At 38.4% G+C, this 14,702-nt stretch overlaps 2 protein-coding genes across 2 annotated transcripts in view; one reads left to right on the forward strand and one right to left on the reverse strand.

Annotated features, from left to right (window-relative positions):
* Positions 1 to 13,731, forward strand: part of LOC135085618 (protein diaphanous) — an 83,008-nt gene extending 69,277 nt beyond the window's left edge. The window contains exons 27-28 of the mRNA XM_063980394.1: positions 2,158 to 2,236; positions 3,001 to 13,731. Of these exons, the coding sequence (XP_063836464.1) occupies positions 2,158 to 2,236; positions 3,001 to 3,022 (101 nt within the window). The 3' untranslated portion in view covers positions 3,023 to 13,731. The remainder of the gene's footprint in view (positions 1 to 2,157; positions 2,237 to 3,000) is intronic.
* LOC135085585 (THAP domain-containing protein 5-like) overlaps positions 1 to 14,702 on the reverse strand; it is a 308,949-nt gene that overhangs the window by 281,689 nt on the left and 12,558 nt on the right. The window lies entirely within an intron of this gene.

Here is a 14,702-nt window from a genome sequence, read left to right on the forward strand (position 1 = left end):
TAATTCTAAAAAAATATTGATTGTGCTCATTGTAAATTATCCCTAACCATCTCATAACCACGATTCACGTCAAATGTCAAATGTCAACATTTCACGCACCACTAGAGGATTTGAGTGACGAGGAGGGTTTGGTACATGCGATACTGCACCGTATTGAAGGTACGCACACGTAGCAATGTCGCGTGTCAGACTCGATGAGATGAGAAAAGTGTTCTCTCTCGCTCTCTACGTTGGTAGTTTTTTTTCGTTATGGCTTTATGTAAACCTCTATAAGAGCCTTTATTTATCTTAAATTACGCAAATCCAGAAGAATTTGATTTGAAGTAATAATGCCACTCGTTTATGGTTAAGACAGTGGCGCCAGCTTATGCGAAATTACGGTAGCCCTCATACAAAAAAAATGCTTGTATGCTAAAATAACGACAGTAGGGCTACTATGATACTCTGTTTACGTAGTTCCGGGTCTATCTGTCGCCGTTGCTCATGCTGGCTCTCTCTTTGCGTACCATCCGAAATTTCAGATAACGTTTTTCGGAGTAACCCTGCAGTCATTAAAAAATAGTTAACGATTCAGATATTCATTTTTGCTACAGAAAAAGAGGGAGAGAGAGAGTGAAGTAGGGAGAGGGAAAGAGAAAAAATATTTCGATTCTTATTGAGTCTGACAAACATCGACCTAAAATACATTTATTTTTAGACGTCGCACAGTTTTTACTTTATTTTAGCAGAACCACGTATTCCAATCGATTTATGTAGATATTTTTTTGTACTTACAGGCACATTTTTATGTTATTATATTTTTAAGTTGTTATATAGAATAAATTGAAGGAATTGGTGGAACAGAGTGGTCTAACTTTGTCGAATGTTTATTAAAAATTACAAATTTTTCAAAACCCTCGAGATTCATATTTTAAAAATTGAGTTATGCCACTCTTGCCTATCGCCTCAATTTTATATTTTACATATAAGTGTATTTGAACCGTCTGCAAGGTAAATGAAAACTTATGTAAATGGAAACAGAGTCGAAAATGCAATGCGGCCGGCGCGTGCGCCGAGTGAGAGACACGTCACCACAGCCGGGGAACTACAGACAAGTCATACAAACATAATGGTCCTAGCTTTATATGTTTAACTATTAACATTTATTTTTCATTTGATTTTAAACCTTAAGAAAGGGCAGTAAGGTTCAAATTAATTTAACCTTTAGTTAGTTAGGATAAGCACGTTCAAATTTTATCGTGCGATTGTGGAGCTTAAGAGAGGGCAGTGTTTACAATTGAATTAACCTGTAGCTCATCTGAGCTTATCTAAGCACGTGAAAAGTTTTAGTTTGTGGACCTTAAGATAACGAAAATAAGGTTCAGTATTGCCACTTCCTTTTCAAAGGTCAACGAACGACGTTTTTTGACAGTCTGTCACTATAGTATATTGCAATAAATAAATGCATTTACTAAATACATTAATGATATAATGTCTTTATTTAAACCTATGATAATGTAGTTTTCTATAGAATAATCGATACAATATTTCTTTTAGGATCGACAATAACTAAAAGGTTTAACCAAACTTTTTTGTATTTCTGTACTCATATTTTTTTAAATATTAACTAATCTATTTAAGTTCAGTTTTATCTTATTTAAATTAATATGCTTTTGATGTTGTCTCGTTCGTATTTTTTTATAGTCTTTCTGGCATTTAGTTAGGCAAAAGCTATGTTAAACCGTGCTTTGCTTATCTGTCAAGTTTGAAATATGTACAATGTACAGGGTGTGCCAAAAATCTTTGCAAGTAGCAACGCTTGATTTCTCAAAAAACGTTTCGAGGCATTGACGCGTGGAAGATGGGAGAGTTACCCAAAAAAAATCTTGAATTTTTAGTCACTATGGAGCGCTTCAATGTGTTTTTTTTAATTAAGAGATATCAAGCGTTCCTATTTGCAAAAAAATTTGGCCCACCTGTATCTTATTTTTTGTATTAAAATGTAAATGGAACTGTAAAATCTGTTAAAAAAATATGAATTTATTATGCATCGGCATAAATGTTTAGGAAATACATATTATAGTATGTTATATTTTTATAGCAGTTCGTTCTCATATCTTTCGCATGTTTTTTATGCATTCTTTACCTAGTATTAAACTTTATTTATTTATTTTATAGCTGAAAGAAGAGCACAGCTGAGTCGGTCCCGCTCCCGGTCCGGACTCACCGGTCCTATGACCGCGAGGGAACTAACGAAGTAAGTTGACATATTTTTTTTATTTAAGGACTAGCTGTGCCCCGCGGTGTTACCCGCGGTAAAACGTAGCCTATGTGTTAATCCAGGATGTCACCTAACTCCATACCAAATTTTATTAAAATCGCTCCAGCCGTTTAGACGTGAAGAAGTAACAAACTTTCGCCTTTAGAATATTAGTGTGACAAAGCACAAGACCTAGAGACACTGTTCTTCTGATTTTTTTCTGTGTTATGTCACCTGTATGCGTCCAAATCCAATCATTTTTATTGCGAACATGGGTTTACACATGGTATTTGGTACAGTTTATTTATAGGTACAGTGTACGTAGAATCACCTACAAATCTAGTTTTTTAACCTTTCAGCATGCAAAAGTATTCATTTACAATTCATAATATTATTATTATTTATTACCAAATGACGGATCACTCTTAAAAAAATGAAATTACTTAGGAGTGTCACCTGTTTTACATTCAAGCATTCATAGGGGCTTTCCATTTGGTATGGATTTTTTCTACTATTTTTAACAGTAATCCGTCACTTGGACGCGAACAGGCGACATCACCCTAAAATAAAATAAGTTAGAGTTTCAGTAAATATGTTTTTTTTTTATCTTTTTTTAAGAGTAATCGGTCATTTGGACGCGAACAGGCGATATCACCCTAAAATAAATAAATAAATAAAAATAAAAATCATTTATTTTCAGACAAAAGCAGTCCAAAATAAGATAAAATTGTAAATAACTTTAAAAATGATTTTTTTTGCAGTGAACTCCTCGGAAACGCGTGATGAACGAAGCTCATATCAAGTGATACTAGTAAATAGTGAATATATAGCACGTAGTTTGTAGGTACATAACAAAAAGACATAACCGACTCACACTTAACATTGTATCTTCAACTTTAATAGTCCGCGTCAATAGAAACTGGCGATTTCTTATGTTTTTGGGAGTTGGAGGTAAGATAAAAAAGGCGAAAGATTTATACCAGAGTAGATGCCGTATGGTGACGGCAGAGTAGAATACATTTGTCACCAACCCCTACTCTTCCCGCGGGTGTCGTAAGAGGCGACTTAGGGACTACACATCAAACAGAGAACGGGTAGCAGCGCTCTCTGACAAACATCAATCTTTTAAACTGCGATCTCCAACCCGCCTGCCAAGCGTGGGGATTATGGCAAAACCCCCTCCACTATAGTGGAGGAGGCTCATAGTCCAGCAGTGGACTGTAAAGGGCTGTTGATGATGATGATGATGAGGTAAGATAGCCAGTTCCTCTGTGGTTGAGGATACCGAGTGAAGCTCGCTTCCACCTTCGACCTGATCGTCACTTTCCATCAGGTTAGATCCAGGCAAAGGGTTTCCCCGTTGTGGCTAAATATGCCTAATAACCGCCTCTGTGGTCTAGTGGTAAGACCACCTGCTTCAGACGCAGAGGTCCCGGGTTCGATTCCCAGTGGGGGCAGATTTTTCTGTTCGGTTTGGTTGGTGGTAGGGCTTGTTCTAAGTCCGCCTGGCTAGCTACCACCATCTTACCTAAGTCTGTCGCCATAACAACAATGTTAACAGCATTGTTGTTTTCCGGCAGTTAGAGGTAAGATAGCCAGTTCCTCTGTGGTTGAGGATACCGAGTGAAGCTCGCTTCCACCTTCGGCCTGATCCATCCATCAGGTTAAATCCAGGATTAACATTGTCACCGGGAACTGTCTTCTTCTGTATTTAAATAAACCTAAATTTTTAAATAACTTTAAAATAATCGAACCCACGACCTTACGCTTGCCGGGCGACTGCTCTCACCATCTGAACTTAGCGCTAAAAAAAATTAATAACTTTGAGTAAACCTATCTTTATTTATTTTTACAATAATCACTAATAGTCATGTTTGCAAAAGGGCGATGAAACGTGCTATGCTCGGAGTTTCCCTGCGTGATCGAATCAGAAATGAGGAGATCCGCAGGAGAACCAAAGTGACTGACATAGCCCGCAGAATCGCTAAAATCAAGTGGCAGTGGGCGGGGCACATAGCTCGTAGAGCTGACGGCCGCTGGGGCAGGAAAGTTCTTGAGTGGCGACCACGAGCCGGAAGACGTAGCATGGGCAGGCCTCCCACTAGGTGGACCGACGATCTGGTGAGGGTCGCGGGAGGTGCCTGGATGCGAGCGGCGCAGGACCGGTCTTTGTGGAAGTCCTTGGGAGGCCTATGTCCTGCAGTGGACGTCTTTCGGCTGAAACGAACGAAGTCCTGTTTCCACTTCGTGATAAGACCCCCTTTATAATTTACCAGAGGCATGGAGGATTTGTCCTACACTCCCCACGCTGACCAGACGGGTTGGGGAGGCCTGATGTTCGCATATTTGTCCCTTAGTCGCTTTTTACGAAATCCCTGTGTTAATTTCTATGTTAATTTATGAAATTGTCAGTTTCTATTAGCATGGACAGTGCGAATGATCGCCACAATACAGTTTTGAATCATAAACATATTATGTTAAAGTCGAAAACAATTAAAACCTGTCCTGTAAACAAAAATACTTACAGCCATATTGGATTATGAAGGTGCTATCCTTCTCTAATCCTTGAAGTATTAAAGAGATAGAAATACAAATGTAGATTTAAGTTATAGTCCAGTTTTTCATTTGGTCTATTGGCTGAATTTTATGTAAAAAGTCACTTTTAAAAAGCGCTTTTACTCGTCAAAATTAATGACATTCGTCTGTGGATCAAAATGACACATTTATTCTATGTCTATGGATACTTGTCTATGGATCAAAATGACAGTTGGTTTAATCAAAATGAAAATTGGACTGTAGAAGAATTACTTAATAATATTATCTCAAACGATACAAAATCGGTCATATTTTTGCAACTGTGCCTCAAACAATTAAAATAATTGTCTACTTAAAAGAAAATGGGTTAAAATGGGTATTTGACATTATACTCATCGCTTAACTGGGTCAGTGCCTGAGGTAGGGAAGCGGGGAGGGAGGGTGTTTATGTGACGTCAAACGTGAGTGAGAGTTCAATGGACACCTTTTTTTTCTCCATACGTTGTTTGCCCAAATTGTGTACCTGAAGTACAACTATTGAATTTTAGAGGAAAAATATCATTGATTCTTAAAAAAAATATTCAGATTTTTTATACATTTGTACCTCCAAAATTATAAAGAAAAGATATTTTTGTTACATGTGTAAAGTTAATCGTGTGTATGTAGTGTGTTGAGTATGAGTAGGGAAACGGGCAGTCACAACAAATATTAATTTCATACTGATTTATTACGCACAAGTCAAGTACAATGTTGCAATACAATAAAGTAGGTCATCATACCTAAGTTCATTGATAGCTAGACGCTACATTACTCTCCCCCTTTGGGAAAAAAATGAGATGTCATTTTTACACAATAATGCTTAACTACTGTGTAGTATAATCGTTATCATGTTGTTTATCTAAAATGTATTTAATAAAATTTTAAAAACTTTGTATACATAATTTTATGAGTTATAAAATCAAAATTAAACAATTTAATTTAAAAATAATTATTCCTGGTAGAAGAAAACATGTTCACATTAAACTACTTAACATGAAATGAACAAAACATTTACACAATCCCAACTAATATTATAAATGCGAAAGTAACTCTGTCTGTCTGTCTGTCTGTCTGTCTGTCTGTCTGTCTGTCTGTCTGTCTGTCTGTCTGTCTGTTACGCTTTCCCGCTTAAACCTCGCAACCGATTTTGATGAAATTTGGCATAGAGATAGTTTGAGTCCCGGGAAAGAACATAGGATAGTTTTTATCCCGGTTTTTGAAACAGGGACGCGCGCGATAAAGTTTTTCTGTGACAGACAAAATTCCACGCGGGCGAAGCCGCGGGCGGAAAGCTAGTGGTTAATAAAAAATAAAATCATATTGCTATCGGTACTTAATTAACTAGCACTTGGTTTTTGCTTTTATGCACTGCACTTCTTTACCACGTTAACACTGCACTGAGTTTTAAAAAAAATCACTTATTTAGGGCACAAAAGCGGGGTTCACTTGTTGTGCCTGTGCGGTTCTCGTTGCTGCAGGCGCCGCAGCTACCGATGTCATCGGGATGTTGGAGGTTATCCTCGCGAGCTCGTTGGTTATGGCCTTCCGGCCACGTGCGACACACCGCTTCAGAAAACAGTATGCCACCACGATGAGAAATATTAGGCATACGGCACCCATCAGCATCTCGATTCTCGTGATGGTACTCGTAGTTTGTGCGTTCCCGCCACTTGCGGCTGCTTGTCCCTGGGAGACAACGATCTCCTCTTTGGATGAGTGGCTACCCATGTTGCAGTTGGTGTTGTCTTCGGTTCACGGTTGAATGCGAAATAAATTGCGTTGTTTAAAACTGCAAATGTAAAAAAATGATTAGTTGCGAAAACGGACGACGGGCTTGACAATTCGGCCTGACTTTGTAACATACGGCGGTGGTGCCGATTTTACGTCATCGCCTTGCGATTCAGTGCATTTTTGTGCAGGCGGTGCGTTTCTGATGTCGTCGCCCTCGTGGACTATGAACGCTGGTTTCAATCTGTCGATTGTAATAACGCATGTTCTATTTGGTAATTGAAGTTTAAAATATTTTTCATGTTTTTCCAAAACTTGGTATGGGCCTTCGTACGGTGCTACCAAGGTTTTCTTCACAGCGTCTACTCTGACAAATACGTGTTTGCATGTATTCATGTCTTTGTAGATAAAAGTGTTTTTGGACGTCTTGATATTGCTCGGAACTGGTTTAATGTTTTGGATTGATCGTTGCAATTCTTCGACAAATGAGTCGGGTGTAATTATATTGTGTTTTTCATTTACTTCGAAAAATGTTCCGGGTATTCTAATGTAGCTTCCGTAGACCATCTGTGCTGGACTGACGTCACAGTCTTGTCGAATCGTCGTTCGTAGGCCTAACAAAATGGTAGGTAGCTCACGTGACCAGTCTGCTGATTTACCGCGCGCTATTATGGCTGTTTTCATAATTCTATGCCATCTCTCTACCATTCCGTTAGCTTGTGGGTGATAGCTTGTCGTTCTGATCTTCTTGATACCCATTAACTTTGCTAAAGATGTGAATAAATTCGACTCGAACTGCCGTCCTTGATCGGTTGTTATCCTGACTGGACAACCAAACCTCGTGATCCAATTATTGTAAAATGTGTTAGCTACTACTTCAGCTGTTACTTCCGGTACTGGTATCGCTTCTGGCCATCGTGTAAAACGATCTATGAATGTTACTACATATCTGTTATTATTAGATATTGGCAGAGGTCCGACTATGTCTATGTGGACATGCTCAAATCGTTCTGATTCTGGAAACTGCATAAGTGGGGCCTTATTATGTCGAATGATCTTCGATTTCTGGCACGCTATACATTGTTTCGCCCATTTCCGGGCGTCCTGGTTCATCCCGGGCCAAAAGTAGTGTTTTACAAGTAATTTTCTCGAAGTTCTAATCCCTGGATGTGTGACGTCGTGTAATATACCGAATATTTGTTTTCTAAATATGTTCGGTATATAAGGTCGAATTTCGTTTGTTGACACTTCACAGTATAACTCTTTGTTGCTAGGTAGGCTTATTTTTTTCCATTTCAAATTGTGTTGTTGCAATATTTTCTTCATTTCCGGGTCCTCATGCTGATATGTTGCTATTTCGTCCCAATCAATATTACTAGGGCAATCTATTTGAGATACTCTGGACAGTGCATCGGCCACTATGTTATTCGCACCTGAGACGTGTCTTATTTCCGATGTAAACTGAGCTATGTAATCTAATTGACGTAATCGTCTCGGTGATATTTTTTCTTTCGAACTTGATTTATTGAAATAGGTCAGTGGCTTATGGTCAGTATATATTATCAGTTCATGACCTTCACAATAATCTTGAAAATGACGTATAGCCATGTATATTGCCAAAAGCTCTCTGTCATAGGTACTATATCTCTGCTGCGTCTCTGATAACGTTTTTGAAAAAAATGCTATTGGTTTCCACTCATTATTTGTGTATTGTTGTAACACGGCTCCAACGCATGATTGCGATGCATCTGTCATGAGCGATAGCGGAGCGTCGTAAGATGGTGGGCTCAGTGCAATAGCTTTTTTCAAGCTGTCCTTGCACTGTCTGAAGACTTCCTTGGTTTGCTCGTTCCATTCAATGGTACTATTGTCCTTTTTGTTACTACCACACATGTACTTATTTAGTGGCGCTTGATGTGAGGCTGCATGAGGTATACTCGTTCTATAGAAATTTAGCATTCCCATAAAACGTTTTAACTCTCGTACCGTTTTTGGTAACGGGTATTCATCGATGGCTTTCGTTTTCTCTGGTAATGGTATTATTCCTTGTGTAGTAATTTGGTATCCTAGGAATTCGACTTCAGTTTGACCAAATATACATTTATCGATGTTTAATGTGATTCCATGGTGGTTTAATCTCTTCAGTACCTCTTCGACATGCTCTCGGTGTGAAATCTCGTTTTCTGAGGCTACTAAGATGTCATCAACAAAACAAAACACATAGTCTAAACCACGCATGATCTCGTTCATAAATCTCATGAACGTTTGGCCGGCGTTACGGAGTCCAAAGGGCATGCGTGGATACTCGAACAAACCAAATGGTGTGATAATCGCCGTTTTCTCTATGTCTTCAACTGGAATTTGATTGTAGGCCCTTTTGAGGTCAATTTTTGAGAATACAGTCTTTTTTGGTAGAAGATATGTAAAGTCTAACAATCTCGGAATTGGATAACGGTCGGGTTTGGTGATTGAATTTAATTTTCGATAATCACCACATAATCTTATTCCGCCGTCTTTTTTGGCTGTAACATGTATTGGGCTTGCCCACTCGCTCTTCGACGGTCTGCAAATTCCCATAGCAAGCATGTTTTCAATTTCCTCCTTAACCAGTTTGTATTTTTCAGCTGATAACGGGCGGCACTTAGAGTATACAGGGTGTCCTTCTGTGATAATTTGATGGACTATGCGGTGTTTGGGTGTTTCTTTGGCACAGAAGGGTTTCGTGATATCAGGATATTTCTCTAATAAATCGGCGTATACCATCTTCGCGTTTATGGTCTTGATTGTAGGTATATTTGTGTTAGTAATACTCGCTGGGGTAATTAATCCCGTTTGGCCATCAATTATTTTTTTCCGTCTCATATCTACTAATAAATTGTATTTTGCCAAAAAATCTGCACCCAGTATTGGCTGTTTGACGTCAGCAATCACAAACGTCCATCTATAAGGTCGGCGTAACCCGAGATCCACTTCGAGCGTTCTTTCACCGTAGGTTCTAATTTCGCTACCGTTCGCTGCATACAGTTTGTACTCGTTCGACTTTGGTGCGTTCTTAGTTTTAGGAATAACACTTATGTTTGCCCCGGTGTCTATTAAAAAGTGATATCGACTTTTGCGGTCAATAACACACAGGCGGCTCGATGGATAAATAGCATTGACTTCCGCCTCTGTCAACACTATTGGGAGTTTTCCGACGTTGAATTAGATCTCCATGAACACGGCTGCTCGCATTTTGTCGATCGATTCCTGAATCGGCGGTGATAATAACACAGCTGGTTTCCATTTCCGTTTCCTGCCCTTGGCCTAGAGCGACTTCGGTTCCTTGACTGATAATATCCACGACCGCGCCCGCGTCCGCGTCCTTGCGACTGGAACTGGTGGCTTCTCAACTCGGCGACTTCGAGTGTTAATTTATTGATTTGTGTCAACAGTTCGTTCATAGGGAAGTTACTACTGCTGGCTACCTCTGACACCTCGGCGAATTTGATGTTCTCCATTATTTTATCAGCTATGGCGGCCAAGTTGTCGAGTTTTTGGTCTTGGCTGACTGTTAACACTGCTCTTACAGATGCTGGCAATCGTTGTAACCATAGGTTATGAAGAGTGGAGTCGGCTACTTTGGCATTTCTTGCTAACTCGGTCATCTTTCTCAATAATTGCGACGGCTTTTGGTCGCCGAGTTCCATTTCTCCAATTAATTTTTGGAACTGGCGTTCTGCTGATTCCTCATATATGGATAACAGTCGTTGTTTGATTGCGCCATACTTCTGTTCACTTGGTGGATTCAACAGTAGGTCACCGACTTGTTGTACAGTTTCTCGGCCTAATTTCGATACTACCAGATGAAACTTGCAGTCATCCCCTTGTTTTTGTGGCAACATTATTGATTCGAATTGTGCGAACCACAGTCGAGGCATCTCCGTCCAAAATTCTGGAATTCTGGCGGTTACGCTTATTGATGAGACTTCCATGAGCGATGATGTTGAACCGGTATGCTGCTGGCCTTGCCCGGCATAACTTGTGCCTGGTGGTTGATTTTGAGTCTGCATAGGCTGGTATTGGAAACTGCCTTGCTGCGTGGGCACTTCCGGCATTGCTGGTTTTTTCTTAGTCACACGGTCACTTCACAAATTAAAGTTAATATATTTTTAACACAACTGTCTATTATTAAATGTTCTCGGGGTCACCAATGTAAAGTTAATCGTGTGTATGTAGTGTGTTGAGTATGAGTAGGGAAACGGGCAGTCACAACAAATATTAATTTCATACTGATTTATTACGCACAAGTCAAGTACAATGTTGCAATACAATAAAGTAGGTCATCATACCTAAGTTCATTGATAGCTAGACGCTACACATGCAATACTTATTAAAGTAAGGCAATAATTGCAAGGCGATTACAAAAATGCGTTTTTTGCTTACAAACATGTTTTTTTATTAAATAGATTTTGAAGATCGAAATGCTGTTGATTTATTTTGGCCAAAATATTGAATTCCAAAGCCAAAATAGTATGATTTCACAGTAAAAAGTAAACATGGCTGTTGTTTCCATACATTTCTAAGCTATTTTAAATCTATTTTTACTTTTGGTACGATTGCTATTTCAAGATTTAAAAAAACACGTATACTTTTATTCAATTCAAGGATGTTTTTTAATTTTTTTTTAACTTCACATGTTTTGGGCAAAAATCGAAGGTGTCCTTTGTCTCGATATCGATGCTCTGTCACGTCATAATATTATGTCAATGTCACCCGTCCCGTGCCGCTACCATACCCCAGGCACTGACTAAGTTAAGACCTATAATATTTTTGTTTCTAAGTCCATTTGTCTTGAAACTTGAATTGATGAGAACTAATATACAATTTTAAGGTAATCGCGTATAAATGAAATGTAAAACACCAATTTTGATATCTTGTAAATAATAAAAAATAAATGCCTGATATTTAAATTTCTGTATTGAACATAGAATACTGTAAAATAAATACTTTTGGATACTTTGCAACGCACAATTATATCGAATTTTCACTTTAATTAAATTCAAGTATGGCCTACAATGTCAGCCGTTGCCTTTTAAATATAGGGTGAAAATATTTTTAACTACTTCTACAATACAATTTCTTTTTTTTCTAGAAACATGTTCATGTTGCCTTTTTTTAACATTTTTTACGTCGAGAAATGCTTTGTGTATACTCACTGATCAATGGGGACGGCCAGTGGGTTATGTGGGACTCTCCCCACTTGCTCACTAAAGGCGGGGCCTACCCACTAAAACCCGACGGTGTCCACCGGAGTCCAATGAATCGGAGCCGCGAGTTATTGTCCTTTCTTGAACATTCGTCCGTAGCTCGCTTATTTTCACCCTATATTATCTCTGAAAATACTTAAAAATCAATTATGAATTGCCTTAGAAATATTCTAGAATATTATAAAAAAGACTTCATTCCAGGCATATAATGCTTTAATGGGGGTTGAACATGCCCGCCATTTTGTTTTATTTTTAAAGTTGCGGCGATTAAAGTGGTATATTGATAGAGGAACTTTAACAAATAATGTCAAATAATATGGTACCCTTAAGTGTCACGTTCTCAAAATATTTGAAAGTAAATATCGCCATAATAATATGAAAAATATAAAAGTAACTAGTACAGTTCATTGAGAACTAATTGGGTTTCAGGAAGAATAAAATATTTCGGAGAGTTTGTGCCTTGAAAATTTTGCTTAATGGTTTTTACTACCAATTGTTATAGATAGTGCCATCCACGAAGACGCGCCCCACCATTCTTCTGCTAATGTTTGAGTGTTATCGGTACACGCTAAATGATCCATGAGTGCACACGCACACTACAGTAATGCCTTACGGCTTGCTCGGACCACACTCCCCGCACCCCGTGCGACCGAGACCAAAAATTGCTGGGGCGCGGCCGAGTGGATGAAACGATCTATAACGTTTCCGAAATATTTCAAGATAAAGATTGCCATATAAAAAAAAATTAAATCACTAAAAATATTTTTTAATGTCAAGGTTACTAAAAATCTTATTTTACAGTTGATTAAGATCTAACTGAGGTTTCAGGCCTAGAATAAAATATTTCAGAGAAGTAGTGCCTTGGAAATTTTGCATAATGGTTTTTACTACCAATAATTGTATGAAATTTGTATAGGAAGTGCTGAGCTGAGCTTTTTATATGTATAAAATAGATCTAAAAAATTCGTAGCCTTCCAATAAATTTAAGGAAGTAGCACATTCATCAACCGGGAAAGGAATCGTAACCGTATCAACTCGAGGCGGTCAGTATTATTTGTATGAAACTCCATACTGCAACGCACACTTATCCGCACCGTAACGTAAACGCCTCGCCTCGCGGTTGACAGCGCGCGAAAGGCGATGACAGCTCGCAAAAGGCGATACGGTGTTGATCCCTTTCCGAGTTGATAAGTCTGCTATGACCTTTAATCACTATTTTAAAGTGATTTGCTTATATCGCTTTTTTGAGGGTAGTCAGACTGCCATTTTGTTAAAATAGGCTTCGTATTCTAAAACTGGATAAATGAGATTAACCCTTATTATAATGACATTAAAGCTTAATTTTACTTACGCCCGTATTCACAAAGTTGCTTAAGTGAAGCAGCAAATCGAACGCACAGCGTCGAATAGAGCTCTGTGATTGGTTCGTGTGTCACCCTGTGCGTCTATGAGACCTCATAGTAATGTTTGTGAATACGGGCGTTAGTTTTGTGTATAATAAATCTTTTTATACAGGGTGTTAGGTAAATGGGTATATGAGCCGACACTCACCCATGTTAACATGGTCATATAAATGGTATGGTGAAGTCAGAAAATTTATATCTTCATTTTAATTATTTTAATTTTCATGCAATTCGGATTTTATAAAATTTATTTTGTATCAAAATTAAAAAAAATAAAATGACGATATCAATTTTCTGCCTTCACCATATCATTTATATGACCATGTTAACATGGGCTTGTGTCGGCTCATATACCCATTTACCTAACACCCTGTATAGTTTTAGTAACATTTGTTCTCTTAGTAAAAGGGTGTAAATGTCAGTTAAGTGTATTTAGTTTTAAATAGGTCGTAAGTTAGTAACTATACTTACATTATTACACATGTAAATATATTTTTGTAAAATGTTACATTTTTAATTAATTAAAATGTTTTTGAAACTATTTTACTTGTTTTCTTTGATTTAAAAAATATTATAATACCTACCTTTAGTAGGCCCGATTCGACCAGAATAACTCCTGGTATAACTGGCACATTGACAGTTTCAGTATGGGAACTATGTCAAAATGTCAAATAACTGACGATTTATTCGGAGTATTTACTCTTGTCCAGTCGAATCCACCCTAAGACAGTCAGCGTGACAGCCGATATTTTGGTGTACATTACCCCAGCAAAATGTCGTGGTTTTGAATATTATAAGAGTAGGTATAGCAAAGAGAAAGTTCTTGAGTGGCAACCACGAGCCGAAAGACGTAGCGTGGGCAGGCCTCCCACAAGGTGGACCGACGATCTGGTGAAGGTCGCGGGAGGCGTCTGGATGCGAGCGGCGCAGGACCGGTCTTTGTGGAAATCCTTGGGGAAGGCTTTGTCCAGCAGTGGACGTCTTTCGGCTGAAACGAACGAACGAAGGTATAGCAGATAAATTAGTCCATCGTGAGGAATTTGTTCACTAATAGCAATTTTTTTTTAAATTTTGTTTAAAAGCTATTCGAAAAAAAAAACTGATCTTGTTCCATGCAGTTTAAAAATGTATTATGCGCGCGCGCAGCTAAAGTAAGTGACGATAAAGTCCACTTTCATTCAAAAGAAGAAGAAGATTAGAAAGAAAAACGTTCATATTTGTTTTTAGACAGTCAAATAATTGACTTACGTCCGTATTGGAGCCCGTATGAGGTCTCACAGGGCGCGTGGACGCACTGTGTGAAACACGAACCAATCACAGAGCTCTATTCAACGCTGTGCGTTGGATTTGCTGCTTCACTTAAGCAAGCATCGTTTGTGAATACGGACGTTACTTTATGATGCAATACATTATACAAAACACTCAAAACGATTAACCAGCCGAAGGAATTCCACAACTTTTCGAGATCACCGACATTTTAATCGAAATAAACCGCTAACCATAAAGTATTTT

Source organism: Ostrinia nubilalis, chromosome 29 (assembly GCF_963855985.1).
Source record: "Ostrinia nubilalis chromosome 29, ilOstNubi1.1, whole genome shotgun sequence".
Classification (NCBI taxonomy): Eukaryota; Metazoa; Arthropoda; class Insecta; order Lepidoptera; family Crambidae; genus Ostrinia; species Ostrinia nubilalis.